At 42.6% G+C, this 13,616-nt stretch overlaps 1 protein-coding gene across 2 annotated transcripts in view; it reads right to left on the bottom strand.

Moving 5' to 3' along the window:
- Positions 1-774: 774 nt before the first annotated feature.
- Positions 775-13,616, bottom strand: part of YPEL1 (yippee like 1) — a 45,666-nt gene continuing 32,824 nt past the window's right edge. For both annotated transcript variants that reach the window (XM_060249010.1, XM_060249011.1), the window contains exons 3-5: positions 12,291-12,334; positions 9,404-9,512; positions 775-5,951 (exon numbers count right to left, since the gene is read on the bottom strand). In XM_060249010.1, the coding sequence (XP_060104993.1) occupies positions 5,862-5,951; positions 9,404-9,512; positions 12,291-12,334 (243 nt within the window). In that variant the 3' untranslated portion in view covers positions 775-5,861. The remainder of the gene's footprint in view (positions 5,952-9,403; positions 9,513-12,290; positions 12,335-13,616) is intronic.

Here is a 13,616-nt window from a genome sequence, read left to right as displayed (position 1 = left end):
ATCTTTTAAACATCCAGCATTCTTGCTAATATAATTCTGAAATACCTGGCTGACCTACCTTATCACTAGGCCTCTATGCTTTCTACAGAGCTCCAACACTTACCTCTTGTCTTATTTCATTCTAGTTTTCTGATCTGCCTGAGAAGTAATCAAGATACCAGCGACAGAAAACAAGCTTCATAATTAGAGATCCACTGAGCATTAGAATGTTCTCCAGTTCTAGGTGCATGTACTGTCACCCCTCCAGCTCTCAGGCAAATGAGAAGAATTTTCTACTGCACTAGCTTGGGTCGATGACAGTTATCCCTTATGCAGCAACCCTTTTAAAGCAAACAAACAAAAATAATTCCTGACAAAAATTTTGACTGTTTTGTGAATATTGCTCTTATGCTGCTAAAATGAAAGACTTCCGCAACAGGTTGGATTGTGACTCTCTCCTATCAAGAGTTCCTCTGAAGGAAAATTACACACACACACATCCCACAGCTCTTCACATCTCCAGGCATAAGTGTGGGGCAAACCCCTGGGTGAGAGCAGAAGGGCTCTTAGCTGTTAGCTTGTGGCTCATGCCCTGTGGCCATGAATGAATTGGTCCTTGGATCCAAGACTGGCCCAAGTTATAGTTTGTTACTCTGATTAAACAATGTTTTATTGTATCTAGGTCACTTTGGAGAGACGAGGAACAACAAAAGTTTACTGAGTAAGTAAGCAAAGGAGTCATTAGATCCCGTGCTTTTAAAAGATTATATAATAGCACAAAATTTAAAAAGTTAATTCAATAAAACTGAAAGCTTTTATTGTGATACCTCAAATAGATACAACAAAATGAAACAACAAATTGTGTACAGTATTGCTAAGACAAAAACCAGAAAGAAGCCATATCAGCTGTAAAAGAAAGAATTTCAAAAGTGTTCCAGCAACGAGGCACATCAATGGCCACCTCTGACTCGTGTGTTTGACCCTATGAGGTTTCTGAAATTCCTGTTCTTTACAACAAATAAGTTATATTACTAGTCGGTTTACACAAATAGTACAGTACATGATGCTACTAAATCATTAGTTTGAACGCTTGCTTCCATTCTTACTCCTCCTTGTACAACCTGGATGTTTTTAAAGCATGCAGCTATCTGGGTATGACAATATAAACAAAGTTATCATGGCAGACAAGAACAGATCAGTGTTTTGTAAGATTCTTTAACTGCAAGTGCATTCAAAATCAAGCGGAGTACACCCCTACTGATGCTGACCCGGGGGCTCTCCTTTCCCCTCAAAATATAACTAGTTACTTTGATTTAAACCTTGACTTTGTAAACTTCCAACAAACTGCCACATGGTTCTAAAAGATAAGATGCCAAGCAAGCTGAGCATCTTATCTTTTAAGATAAGGGGTAAATTTTAACTTGCCATGTTTTAAGACATGCAACAGGACAAACTTCAGTATAGCTCTGTCTCCAAACCTATAAATTAAACTGTTAGCCAAATGAAAAAGCCACTCTCTTGAGCCCCCATTTTTATTGAAGGCTGTGGTCAGAGAGATGCTGTGGATTGTTAAATAAGCAATTTGTGATAGTTAGTACACCAAGTCAAGCCCACATGTACAAAACAAACCGTGAGGTGGAAAAGCAAGCCCTCATTTGAGACACAGGGTGAGCGTTGCAACTTAGAAAGAGGTTGGAGGTGGGGCAATTTCTTCTGATGGTTAAAAAAAAAGCAGCAAAAGTTGTTAAGACAGAGGAATAATGGCCACATTGGAGCCACTTTTCAGTACGGTAACATTCAAGCCACAGGAACTAGAAAACAAGAAACAGGTCATCCACAGGGTCAACTGAGATGCACCAAAATCCTCCATGCACAGCACACCCCAAAGACGATTTTGTGCAGAGGAAGAAACATCCAATCTGGTGCAACCAGTGCTGGCGGCCATGGCTTCTGTGTTCATCCTTGGAGTCAGGTCCCCGTGTGCATCAGGCTGGCTGCACAGGCTACGGCACTCCTTCCTCCATGTGCCTCCCTCCATGGAGTTGGAGGTTTTCAAAGCAACCAAACTGGTCCTCAGCCAAGTCACACTGTTTGGTGATAAAGTTGAATATTGAGTTCAAAAGGGGGAGGAATACTTCAATACATGTACGTTTTTGCTAGCACATTCTCGTCTGTGCAAATGAACATTCTTTCCAAGAACCAGCTTGTAGTCCATTCATATATAACCCAGAACAAAACGCAAAACCCTAGCAGATAACACACTCGAAATTCACACCCCAACCCCCACGCAAATTGTTACGATTTATTAAAAAAATACAAAATAAATGTTAAGACCAACAGTAATAAAATATAACAGGAAACAAAAGTGCTCAAGTCAGAGGGGAAGCGTCCACTTGCCCAGAAAGAACACACAAAAACCTTAAATACAATACGTTACCAAAAAAAACGGTTATAGGGAAAAATGCTCTTTGCAAAATGCTCTTCAAGTATTATGTTTTTATGTAATGCTGGAAAGGTCAGTAACCAGACTGATCTGTATTTATACTCAACCAACATCTATCAGTATCTGGAGTCTATTTTCACCAAAACTGCCCAATCAAAGCAGCCAATTTTAGAGTCTCCTCCAATGGAACGTACAAAATAGTTAACTAACCAACCCGCCCCCCCGCCCCAGATGCTACTTGATACTTGTGGTATCAGTTTTAAATTCTCCACAAATTCTCCCGTCCCTTTTTCAGAATCATACAATATTGCTCTGTTAGATATTCTTAACTGCGTGTTTGCACCACAGTTGTATTGATCTTCAGTTTGATATTCCAGGTGCCAACCTTTCAGAATCTCAGCTTTTGGCATCCAGATCAACTCAAGGATTAGAGTAGAAGACACCTAGGGTCCCTGCAAATGAATGCAGCTGAAGCCCAACAGCCCTTTTCTTATGCTGAAAACTGCTTTGGGGAGGGGGGAAGAGAGTGGAGAAAGAGTAACAAGATGCTGTTAAGTCACACATACTTCTAGTAGCTTCTCCTGTCCCCAAGTTTCAAACGCACACTTGCCCTTGCAAGGGGAGAGTGTGGGGAGAAGAGTGATTTGAGGCATAAAAGGGATAAACACCCCTTTCAGTCACAATCAAAAGTGATGTATGACAGTCAATCCCCCAAGTGCTTTTTCCACCTTGGGGGAAAAAAGGCTGACGGTTTCAGTTACATGCATTGGTGCGTGACTTACGCTTGGAATACAGTGACTTACACCTGGAATACAAATAATGCACTGATAAAAAAGAGGCTGTCCTGCTCTCCAAAGATGTGCCCCCTTCATTGCTTTGTCTCATGCCCCTCCTTCAAACTTGCAATCTGATTCTTACAGGTAAGATAAATTCTTCCAACTGATCAAAGCCATGCTACTGACAGAGACACACATCTAGGAACACTTCCAAAGATGGTACTTGTTACAGCTAGCATCGGGAGCCAACACAAAAACAGCTTACTGCTTACAACATTGGTACTTCAGTTGTTGGCAGTGGATGCTGTACCAGAGGGAAAAGAATTCAAGTTATTCATTGTTTCTGCTGTAAGCAATAAAGGGATAGAGGGAAGAGGAGAAAACTAGGCCTCCCAATCAAAACAACTGAAAAGTGATGTATGACTTGGGTTATTGATATTTTGCTAGGGCACGATCACAAGAGATGCCCGCAAGTGTCACAGACCCGGAAGATCTGCAGTACCCATGCTGACTGCTGACAGTCCAAATAGACCAGAAAAATCAACAATGATGGCATATGGGGAATGGTTAAGACTAAACCAGCCACCATAGAGTCCAAGCTCCTTGCTAGGAAGAACTTCCTCTTTAAAGAACTTCCTGTTCACTTAAGAGTGGTAGCACTACAGTCACCGAAAAAGCATCTGTCTAGAAGCAAATCAAGGTTAATCTTGCTTACAGTGCACTTGCGATCAAGTACTGTACTGAAGATTCACGGATCCAAACTCGTTCACGTTAAATAAAGCACCAGAATAAAATGACATTCGGCAAAACAAAAATTTGAATCTAGCTGTCACTGATACAGCTCTTTGGATTTGAATGCCTAAGAGGTAACTATATATATATATATTTAAATAGGTAAAGTCAATATCCTTTTTGCATCACAGTGTAACCATATTACTTCCCAGATATTTTAAATTGGGAAAGAATTCCTCCGCCACAAAGGGGGTGGGGGTGGGGGGAAAAGGACTTATCTTTAGAGAAAGATGACTCCTACATGAAAGGTACAGGTAAAGTGCAATGGAGATTTGAAAGCTCCATCAGAGGATGTTAGCAGCAGCCAGCAAGGAGAGAACACTGGAAAGCGCCATGAATTAGGAAAGGAACAGAATTTTCCAAGGCAAGGCTTTCTTGTGATTCATGCTATTAGCAGCGGTTATGGAGTGTTAGTATAAAAGGTTCCCATACATTTTTCTTCTCACAAATTTCAGAACAAAGATGAATGCAAAAAGAGAGAGGGAGAGAGAGGCATTAAAATCACTCTAATCTCCTGTATGCCTGCAAGTTCCCTCCAGCGAACCTCTCACACACCATCACATCACAGAAGTGTCTGATTGAGTCACCTCGCTTTAAAAAAACCCACCACCAACAAAGGAGCAGCTGGGAAAAATTACAAGATGATGTTTGTTTCACATAAACTGTTTATTACAAAAAATGTGCTTGGGGATGATTCAGCCAGCAAATCAAACACCCTCCCCCTCCCCTTCCCCCTTTAAAAAACTATTTTTGCTATTTTATGAAGAGATTTAAGTCAATTTGCCACTTTCTTACCTGCTTGCCAAAACTTCCAGCCTGCCACAGGTAACGGTGGTAAGAGCTATAGCCTCTGGCCATTTCTCCAGGCAATATATATATATTTCGTCTAAGAGCTGCAGCGGCAGCAGCAACAGACCACTTCACTGATATCAACCTCTTTGTCCAGTGCATTAACACTAGGTAGCTACATGGAACCAGCCATACAACCTCAAGGTGATGTACAAGTCCCCTAATAAAGGGACAGTACCAAAGACATTGTACACTGACGTCTTAAAAACAACAGCTGCATATATTTGTGCCCTTTGATCTCGAAGACTTTATAAGAAGCTCTTCCACAACAGACCAAAGCTTTACTTTCTTAGGAATGTATTGATTTCGGTTATCATATATTCTACAGTATTAGTTATCCTTGCAAGTTATTGTCCAACCTTCCCCTGCCTGTTTAAAAACAAACCAATCTTTTTTTTAAAAAAAAATCAAACCTTCCCTAACATCAGTCAGTACAACTGACTGAGCTCTTACCAGCCTGGCCAAAATGATGCCTGCAGGTTGCAGTCCATGAAAAATTATCCAAAGCGGTAACAGCTACTACAGCGCTGCAGCCTTTGCACTGCAAAAAGACCTCAGAAATTGCTACGTACAAAGGAGAGAGACCACTCCCATCTGCTCAGGCCTCCAACAAGATTTTGGGGACAGTAGGGGACAGAAAGCATGCACAGCGGAAAGGAGTGTTCAAAGGCAGAGGTCGAAAGATAAGATGCCAGCCAGCAAAACTAATGTGCCATTAAGGAACTATTTCTCTAGGATTCAGGAGCTTAGAAAAAAGTTCATCCAAAACTGTTCACACAGGAATACATATACAAAAGAGAGGAACTTACACAAAGTGGAGAAGGCGAAAACATGGCCCAGAAAGGAAGGGGGGGGGGGGAAGAGGGAGAAATGCCACAAATTACACTACTTATTTTGGAGGTTTCAAAAATTCAGTGATTTTTCTCAGCCACCTCAACCAAAATCCTTGTTTTGTTTGTTTGCATTAGTCTTTATAAAGCATGTTCCACAGATTGTCCACAAAGAATGAGAATAATTTGATTTTACTCCCAGCCATTGTCTTTGATCATGTGGGCAAGTTCAATGATGAATTTTCCTTCTTTGTACTTCTGACTGCTCTCAAACGCATGTTCCTGGACAAGAAAACAGAAGGTGAAATAGTGTTATCCACCCCTTTCCAAATTAAGAGTTCTTCTGGCAGAAGCTAAGAGTTCACTCAACACTTCTAGACTCCACTCAACACTTCTGGAGCTCTCACTCCATGACTGAAAGATATGCTCAAGCTCTTCCCTGCCGTACAGCTCAGCTGTTCATGGCCCACTGTGTCCATTCAATGGTACATTGGTTTAGACATGCAGGTGATGGAGTGAATTATGCCACTCAAAACAGCAAGAGAAGGACCATGATTTTAAACACTCTTCTTTGATAAAAACAGAAAAACAGCACAGAAGGCAAAGAGACAGGACAGAACCTTTCTCTTCCTGATTGAGCTGAGTTTTGCCTGGGGCTTTATTTTTAATGCAAAGGAGCATTCAGAATTGGAATCAGCCCCGACAGTTTCTAGGCATGCAGTCCATTCTATCACTTCATTTGCCTGCATGAATGAACCGAGCTAAACACACTTTTAAAAAGAAACTAGCAAACGGTTAGGCAGAAGCTTTGTGAAGAAGATACCCTCTTTCCTCCCACCCCCAAGCAGATGCCAAGACAGTATGCGGCTCCTGAAGTTCCACCAAAGGGTAACAAATGCTAATGCTCTCTTCTTTTGTTTTTTAAAAAACTTTTAAAAGAAGTTTAAAATCAGCTAATAGATGTATAAAACACAGATGAACAATTGTTAAAGGTGAACATTGGACTTTTAAAGGAATGGAAATGTTACAAATAATGCATTTTTGTTAGCAATAGGGCAGAGGTTGCCATAAGAGTGGTGAGATGATTCACGTAACACAAAGTCCACATGACTACGCATGCAGCTTCCACCCACATGGTCCCTCCCCTCTTGGGGCAGATGAATCACCTGTGGAGGCAGGCAGCCCCCATCCCATGTTTCACAAGCAGACAGGAGTCTGAAGAACAGGGGTAAAAGAAGGGCCCTGGATGAGAAAACCAACTCCCAGGACCTTCTTGAAATCCAGGCACAGCGGGTAATGAAAAGCTTTCCATCAGTTGACTTGACTGAAATTTCTAATTGAGCATTTAAACTGGTGGATTTTGCTTTGCGTTTCTGTTTTGGAATGTAATACAAACCAAAACAAGACACAAAAAACAAAAGGGGGGGGGGGCTTTGGAACAATGATTAGGGAACAACTCAGGAAGAACTTCCTGACAGAGCAGCTCCTCAGTGGAACAGGCTTCCTCGGAAGCTGGTGGACTCTCCTTCTTTGGAGGTTTTTAAACAAAGGCTAAATGGCCATATGACAGCAATGCTGGTGAACTTAGGTAAATCATGAGGAGAGCAGGAAGGGTTGCATCAATGCTTAGTTCTCATGGCCCTTTCTTACATGCCCAGGAAAATGTCAATGAAGCTTTGGGGCCAGAAAATAATTTTTCTCCAGGCCAGCTTGTCCAGGGATTCTGGAGGTTTTTTGCTATCTTCTGAGCATGGAACAGGGTCACTGGGGGTGCGGGGCAGTATTTGTGAATTTCCTGCATTGTGCAGAGGGTTGGACTAGATGACCCTGGAGGTCCCTTCCCTTCCAACTCTTTGATTCCATGAACACATGTGGAAAGCACATGAAACTAATGAGGTCCAGCTTGGGTCAGAGTCTAGATGGGAGAGCACCTTGAGCTCCACAGTGAAAGAAAGATGGGATATAAATGTAATAAAATGCAGAAACAAAATATATATTATTGCTAAAGATGAACTGGGACAAGTTTCCTGGCAGGCATATACTGTACCTGAAAGGAATGAAGGAAAAACTAGAAAGGCAAGAGAACCCTCCTGGATGGGTCCAGACTGGACTTCAAACTTCCTGGCCCCACCCCTTAAGAGGATATTCTAATAAGTTAAGCAAACAATGGGACAGGAGCTATAATTCTTCTCACCTTGTCAGGGGGACCAAAAGCAGAATTCCTTGCAGAGGAATAAATACCCAAACACATTAGATGTGAAAACTAGGGATGGACACAAACTGGGAAAATGCAGTGAGCCATTTGTGAACTATCAACTGTTGCAACCTTTTATCTGCCAAATGAACTGGTTCAATCTGTGACATGGTAGGAACCACATCCCGCCCCCCACTCCACCCGGTACCAAACTCGCAGGGGATCTCTTTCCTTTACCTGCCCTCCAAGTTTGGTGAGGATTGGATTTATCTGAGTTATGCCACCCCCCGCCCCCCCACAAAGAAGGAACCATGAGGAAAGTGCTTTCAGGGGAAGTGATGGGTCATTTTGATAGGTGCAGTTCGGGAGTGTATAGAACAGATCCTGTGCAAGCTAGAGACATCAATGCTGCAGGAGATCTCCCGCGGATGCTCCTCTATATGCCCTCCAAGTCCCCCCGGCCCAATTGCTTTGAATTTTGGTACACATTTAGACCGTGTGGAGACAGTCTGTTTGGAAACATATCTGTTTATGAACAGCCATGAACAGCTTGAAACTTCATGGTTTGTGCTGGCAGACTTGCCATGAACTTAATTTCACAAACTAGCCAAAATTTGACACAAATTTTAGTTAATGAGCAGGTTCAAGCCCATCCCTAGTGAAAACTGCTTGAATAATCCCCCAAGGCTCAATAAGGGAAACAGGCTGCCCACAATGGTGGGGGGAAGTGCCATCAAATCACAGCTGACCTATAGCAACCTCATGGGGTTTTCAAGGCAACAGACATCCAGAAGTGGTTTAGCCAGGGGTGGAATTCTAGCAAGAGCTCCTTTGCATATTAGGCCCCACCCCCCTGATGTAGCCAATTCTACAAGAGCTTACAAAAAAGAGCCCTGTAAGCTCTTGGAGGATTGGCTACATCAGGGGTGTGTGGCCTAATACGCAGAGAAGCTCCTGCTAGAATTTCACCACTGGGTTTAGCCTGTCCCCACGTCATGACCATGGACCAAAGAAAAGCCAATTGTGATGGAATTCTAAACATTTATTTAAAAAGATTATTTTATCTTTCTCTCTCTCTGACAGTGGCGGACATCCTCTAATCATACCATTTAATACATTTTAAGCCCACAATAACTTTAAAAAAAACCCAAAATCCAAAAACCAGAAGCAAGAAAATTCATCACCAGCAGAAACTAGGATAAAAGCAGAGATGAAAGTAGGGAGAGAATAGAGCAAGGAGGCAAAATTCATTTAAAAGCCAGGATCAGGCCAGGTTGCCTGGAAGAAAGATGGATCTGACATAGATTCAGACAAGGATCTGAATCACAGCCAGACAGGGCAGTCTGCTCCTCAACCTTACAAGATAATGAGGTGGAATCAGGGACACAGCCAGAAATTCCCAACCTTTTGTATCTATCTGTAATCCAATAAACAGACAGAACTATCTGTAATCCAATAAACAGACAGAACCAAGCAGTTACATGTGTGTGGGTGTGTTTTCCCCCCTCCCCAAAAGAAAAAAGGATCATGTATTGCTTACATATTTCCACCCGAGAGTAGTTTTGCAGTTTTCACAATAAATATCTGCTACTGCGTGCAAGCCTGTCAGGAGGACTCTTTCTTCTGCGGGACCGCAGCCCACATTCACCCTATGAAAGACAGGAAGAGTGAGGAGAACATCAACTACTGCAAAGGACAAGCTTTTCTGTTTAGCATTCAGCTTTGTGCTAAAGTAAATACAAATCCACTAAAACAGTTCTGTCAGGATTTATCTTTTTGGCAAGTATTTCTTGAGCCATTCTAGAAAGCTGTTTTAAAAACGAGAGGTTTTGCCTTCCCTTTCTCTAAACAAACCTGTTGCTCCATTTAAACCAAATGACCTATCAAGGCAAAAAGCCATCAAATCCACCTTCTATGAGACTGGTGGAAGTACAGTTCTGTGTCTGCTAAGTGCCATCTTAGACTTCCTAGATCCGGATGAGACTATTGGAGAACATGTGGTCAATTTCATTTTGCAGGTTCTCTCTATAGTGTCACCTGTTCTAGAATTGAAGAAGTGGGTTCTCAGAGAGGGAAGATTCACCATTTTAATTTCAGGTAGAAGCCCAGAAGGTCTAAATTATGCATGCCTTCCAAACAATACTGCAGGTGTGGTTTAACTGGCAGAGTCTATTATGTAGCAATATTTACCATCTGTATTAACAACCTAATAATTTCAGCCGGTAGCATCTTAGCTAATTATCTTCTGGAATCATATATAGGTAAAAGGGCATTTCTTACCATAAAAAGAACTGATAAATGACCAATGATGGCATGAATTCAAGAAAACCCAGATCCTCTAGCCTAAAATGTCTAACTTTCTCTCTTCCTTTTCCACTGGAGCTGAAGTGATTATTTCATTTCTTGTGAAGCATTACCTTCTAGACAATCCATAGTAGAATGGTTACACAAAAGTGTTGTTGTATTTCATATCTACCTTCCATCTTTGGGTGAGGAAATATCATTAGAATTTGCCCACTGATCTCTTGTGACTTCAGTAAGTACCAGAAGTCCACAGGGTTTGAATGGAGCACATCAGCCAATGAAATTAAGAGTCCTCAGGAGGGATAAGCCTTATCTCCATTGCAAACAATGGAGTCTCTTTCATCACTTGCTCATTACAGATGTGTAAACACCAAAATCTCTAGATGACTAGTGTGATGGCACCTTTGAGTCAGAGTAATCCTCAAACTCAAAAACAGTACTTGAATCCTTCCGTTGACTTGCTGCCAGATTCACAGGTGGGTCAGACAACTCTGCCCTGGAGATTTAATATTTTTAGGAAGGCTGATGCCTCTGAATGACCTGTGAGTCCTTTCTGCTCCCATATTAAGTGGCTGGATGTAGAAGGTGCAAAGAGCTGGTCACACATGCATTAGAATGACAAAATGGAGCAATTATGACCCCGCTTCTCGTAGCACAATAGGCATATCACACCATTTGCTTAGCCTGAAAACACAGGATTTGATCCATCCTAAAGTGGGACAACATTTACCAGTTCCCCATTCCTGCTGTCTATCCCTCAGGGACTTCTGTCCTGCAGGAGCAGCATTTCGTGGAGATCAGCAGGCTGCATTTTGGAGAGGAAGGCAGACAAGATAGAAAGGATTGGATGAAGCCAGCATTTCTACTGGTGGGGGGGAAAAGGAAGCAGGGAGTCCCTTCTGACCACCAAAAAAGGCTATGACTGGAGATCACTGGACCTGCATGTACAAATGCCACATGGAATATGGACTACAGTTAGGAAGAGATCTGTGCAAGACTAAGTAAAAAGGCTGGGTGCCGGGGGATCCAATCCTGAGTCTGTATATTGGACACCAAGGCAGGTTAAAAAGTTTCTTAAAATCCAACAGACAATGACTAGAAACTGGGTACTCCAAATGAGGCAGCACCAATGATTTATTGAGGAGCATTATGATACTGGCTGATTTGTTTTCAATTCCCTTCCTACTAATTCCCAGCATAGCGTTGACCTTTTTTATTGCAGTTGCACACTGTCTCAACATTTTCAGTGAGTTATCTACCACGACCCCAAGATCTCTCTCTTGGTCAGTCTCCAGCAGTTCACATCCCATCAACCTGTATTTATAGTTAGAATTTTTGGCCCCAATGTGCATTGCTTTGCACTTGGCCATACTGAACCTCATTTGCCACATTGACACCCAATCACCCAGCCTTAACAGATCCCTTTGGAGTGCCTCACAATCCTCTCCGGTTCTCACCACCGTGAACAATTTAGTGTCATCTGCAAACTTAGCCACTTCACTGCTTACTCCCAACTCTAAATCATTAATGAACAAGTTAAAAAGCATCAGACCCAGCACTGAGCCCTGCGGCACCCCACTGCTTACCACCCTCCACTGTGAAAATTGCCCATTTATACTCTCTCTGTTTCCTATTAAATAGCCAGTTTTTGATCCACAAGAGAACTTGTCCTTTTACCCATGACTTAGGAGCTTACTTAGGAGCCTTTAATGAGGAACTTTATCAAAAGCTTTCTGGAAGTCAAGATAAACAACATCTATTGGGTCCCCTTTGTCCACATGTTTGCTCACCCCCTCACAGAACTCTTAACAGGTTAGTGAGACAAGATCTTCTCTTACAGAACCCGTGCTGAGTCTTCCTCAATAACTTTTGTTCATCAACTTTTGTTCACCTTCCAAAATAGCAAGTTCAGACTTTTTCTTAGCTGCCAGGAACCATTTTGTTTGGCCCTGCTCCATATTGGGTTAGTATACATTTCCTGGTCAGTCCTTATGTAACAGAGGGTGAAAAGATGATAAAGGGCATCTTCTACCAGTTGCTCCCCTCTGCAGGGGAACATAGGGGGCCTTAAACAACCCATCTAGATGTTCTACAGGGGAAAAAATATTTGCAATCATACTTACACTGAATTGAAGAGGTAGGCTCGTCCCTGGCTTCCCTGAAAGGACTGTAAGACAGAAAGATATATCAAAGTAAGTTTTCTGGAAATATTCATTCTCAGAAGAAGTATAATGATTTGTTCTTAAGCATAGGCAAAACATTCCATTTGAATTCTGAAATTGATAAATTTTACTGAGTTCTCTAGAGGCATACTCAGTGACATATATTTGTCCAAGTAATGACTTTTTGCATTTAGTTTGTGAGTCTGAAAGCACGGGAGATAGGACCCCACCCCCGCAACTGAACAGAATTTGTGGAAGACGGTGACCTGTGACTTGTGAAGGGTTAATCCTGGAGGCAGGGGGAAATTTACATAAGTCCTCACCCATCTTTGAATTGTTTTAGGTAGATAGCACTATTAGCCTGTGATTGTATGAGGAAATTCAAGTCCAGTAATCCAGTTACCTGATGAAATGAGTTTTGACTCCAGAGAGCTTAAACCCTGGAAAATTTTGATGATCTTTCAAGGAGCTACTGGATGAGAATTTTGTTCCACTCTGAAGGATGGGTTCCCCTAGTGCTCATTCCCACTGCAGTCCCTCCTTCCAAAATTCCAAATATTGGGCTGTTTTGGGGTTGTGGGGAGAACACAGTGGGGAAAGGGATAATTTGCAAAAGATCCTTTCAGCAAACTCCACTCTATCTGCAGGTGTTTGGATCCAGGCCTTTGATGGGTTCAGTCATAACAGTTTGCTGTTCCACCCAAACTACCAGGCCATGGTGTGTTGTCTCTCTCTCGGCTTGGCTTCGCGAACGAAGATTTAAGAAGGGTGCAATAGTCCACGTCTGCTGCAGGCTCGCTGGTGGCTGACAAGACCAATGCGGGACAGGCAGGTCCGGCCACAGTGGCTGCAGGGAAAAGTCTGATTTAGGGTTGGTGCTGTAGCAGTGCGATTCTTCCTCAGTCTCCTTTTGTCCTCAAGAACAGCTATGCGTGCGTTCTCAAAGGAAGAGACAGCCTGGTGGATGGTGTGTCTCCATGCTTTGCGATCTGAGGCTAGGTCAGACCACTGGTGATGGTTGATGCGACAGGTGCCAAGGGATTTCTTCAAGGAGTCCTTGTACCTCTTCTTTGGTGCCCCTCTATTTCGATGGCCGGTGGAGAGTTCGCCATACAGGGCAATCTTGGGAAGGCGGTGGTTTTCCATCCTAGAAATATGCCCTGCCCAGCGCAGCTGCGTCTTCAGCAGCAGTGCCTCGATACTGGTAACCTCCGCCCGCTTGAGGACTTCAGTGTTGGTCACAAAGTCACTCCAGTGGATGTTGAGGATGGTGCGAAGGCAGCGCTG

This window comes from Heteronotia binoei, chromosome 11, assembly GCF_032191835.1.
Source record: "Heteronotia binoei isolate CCM8104 ecotype False Entrance Well chromosome 11, APGP_CSIRO_Hbin_v1, whole genome shotgun sequence".
NCBI lineage: Eukaryota > Metazoa > Chordata > Lepidosauria > Squamata > Gekkonidae > Heteronotia > Heteronotia binoei.
Note: the sequence above shows the minus strand (reverse complement) of the source record. Positions and strands in the feature narration are given on the sequence as shown.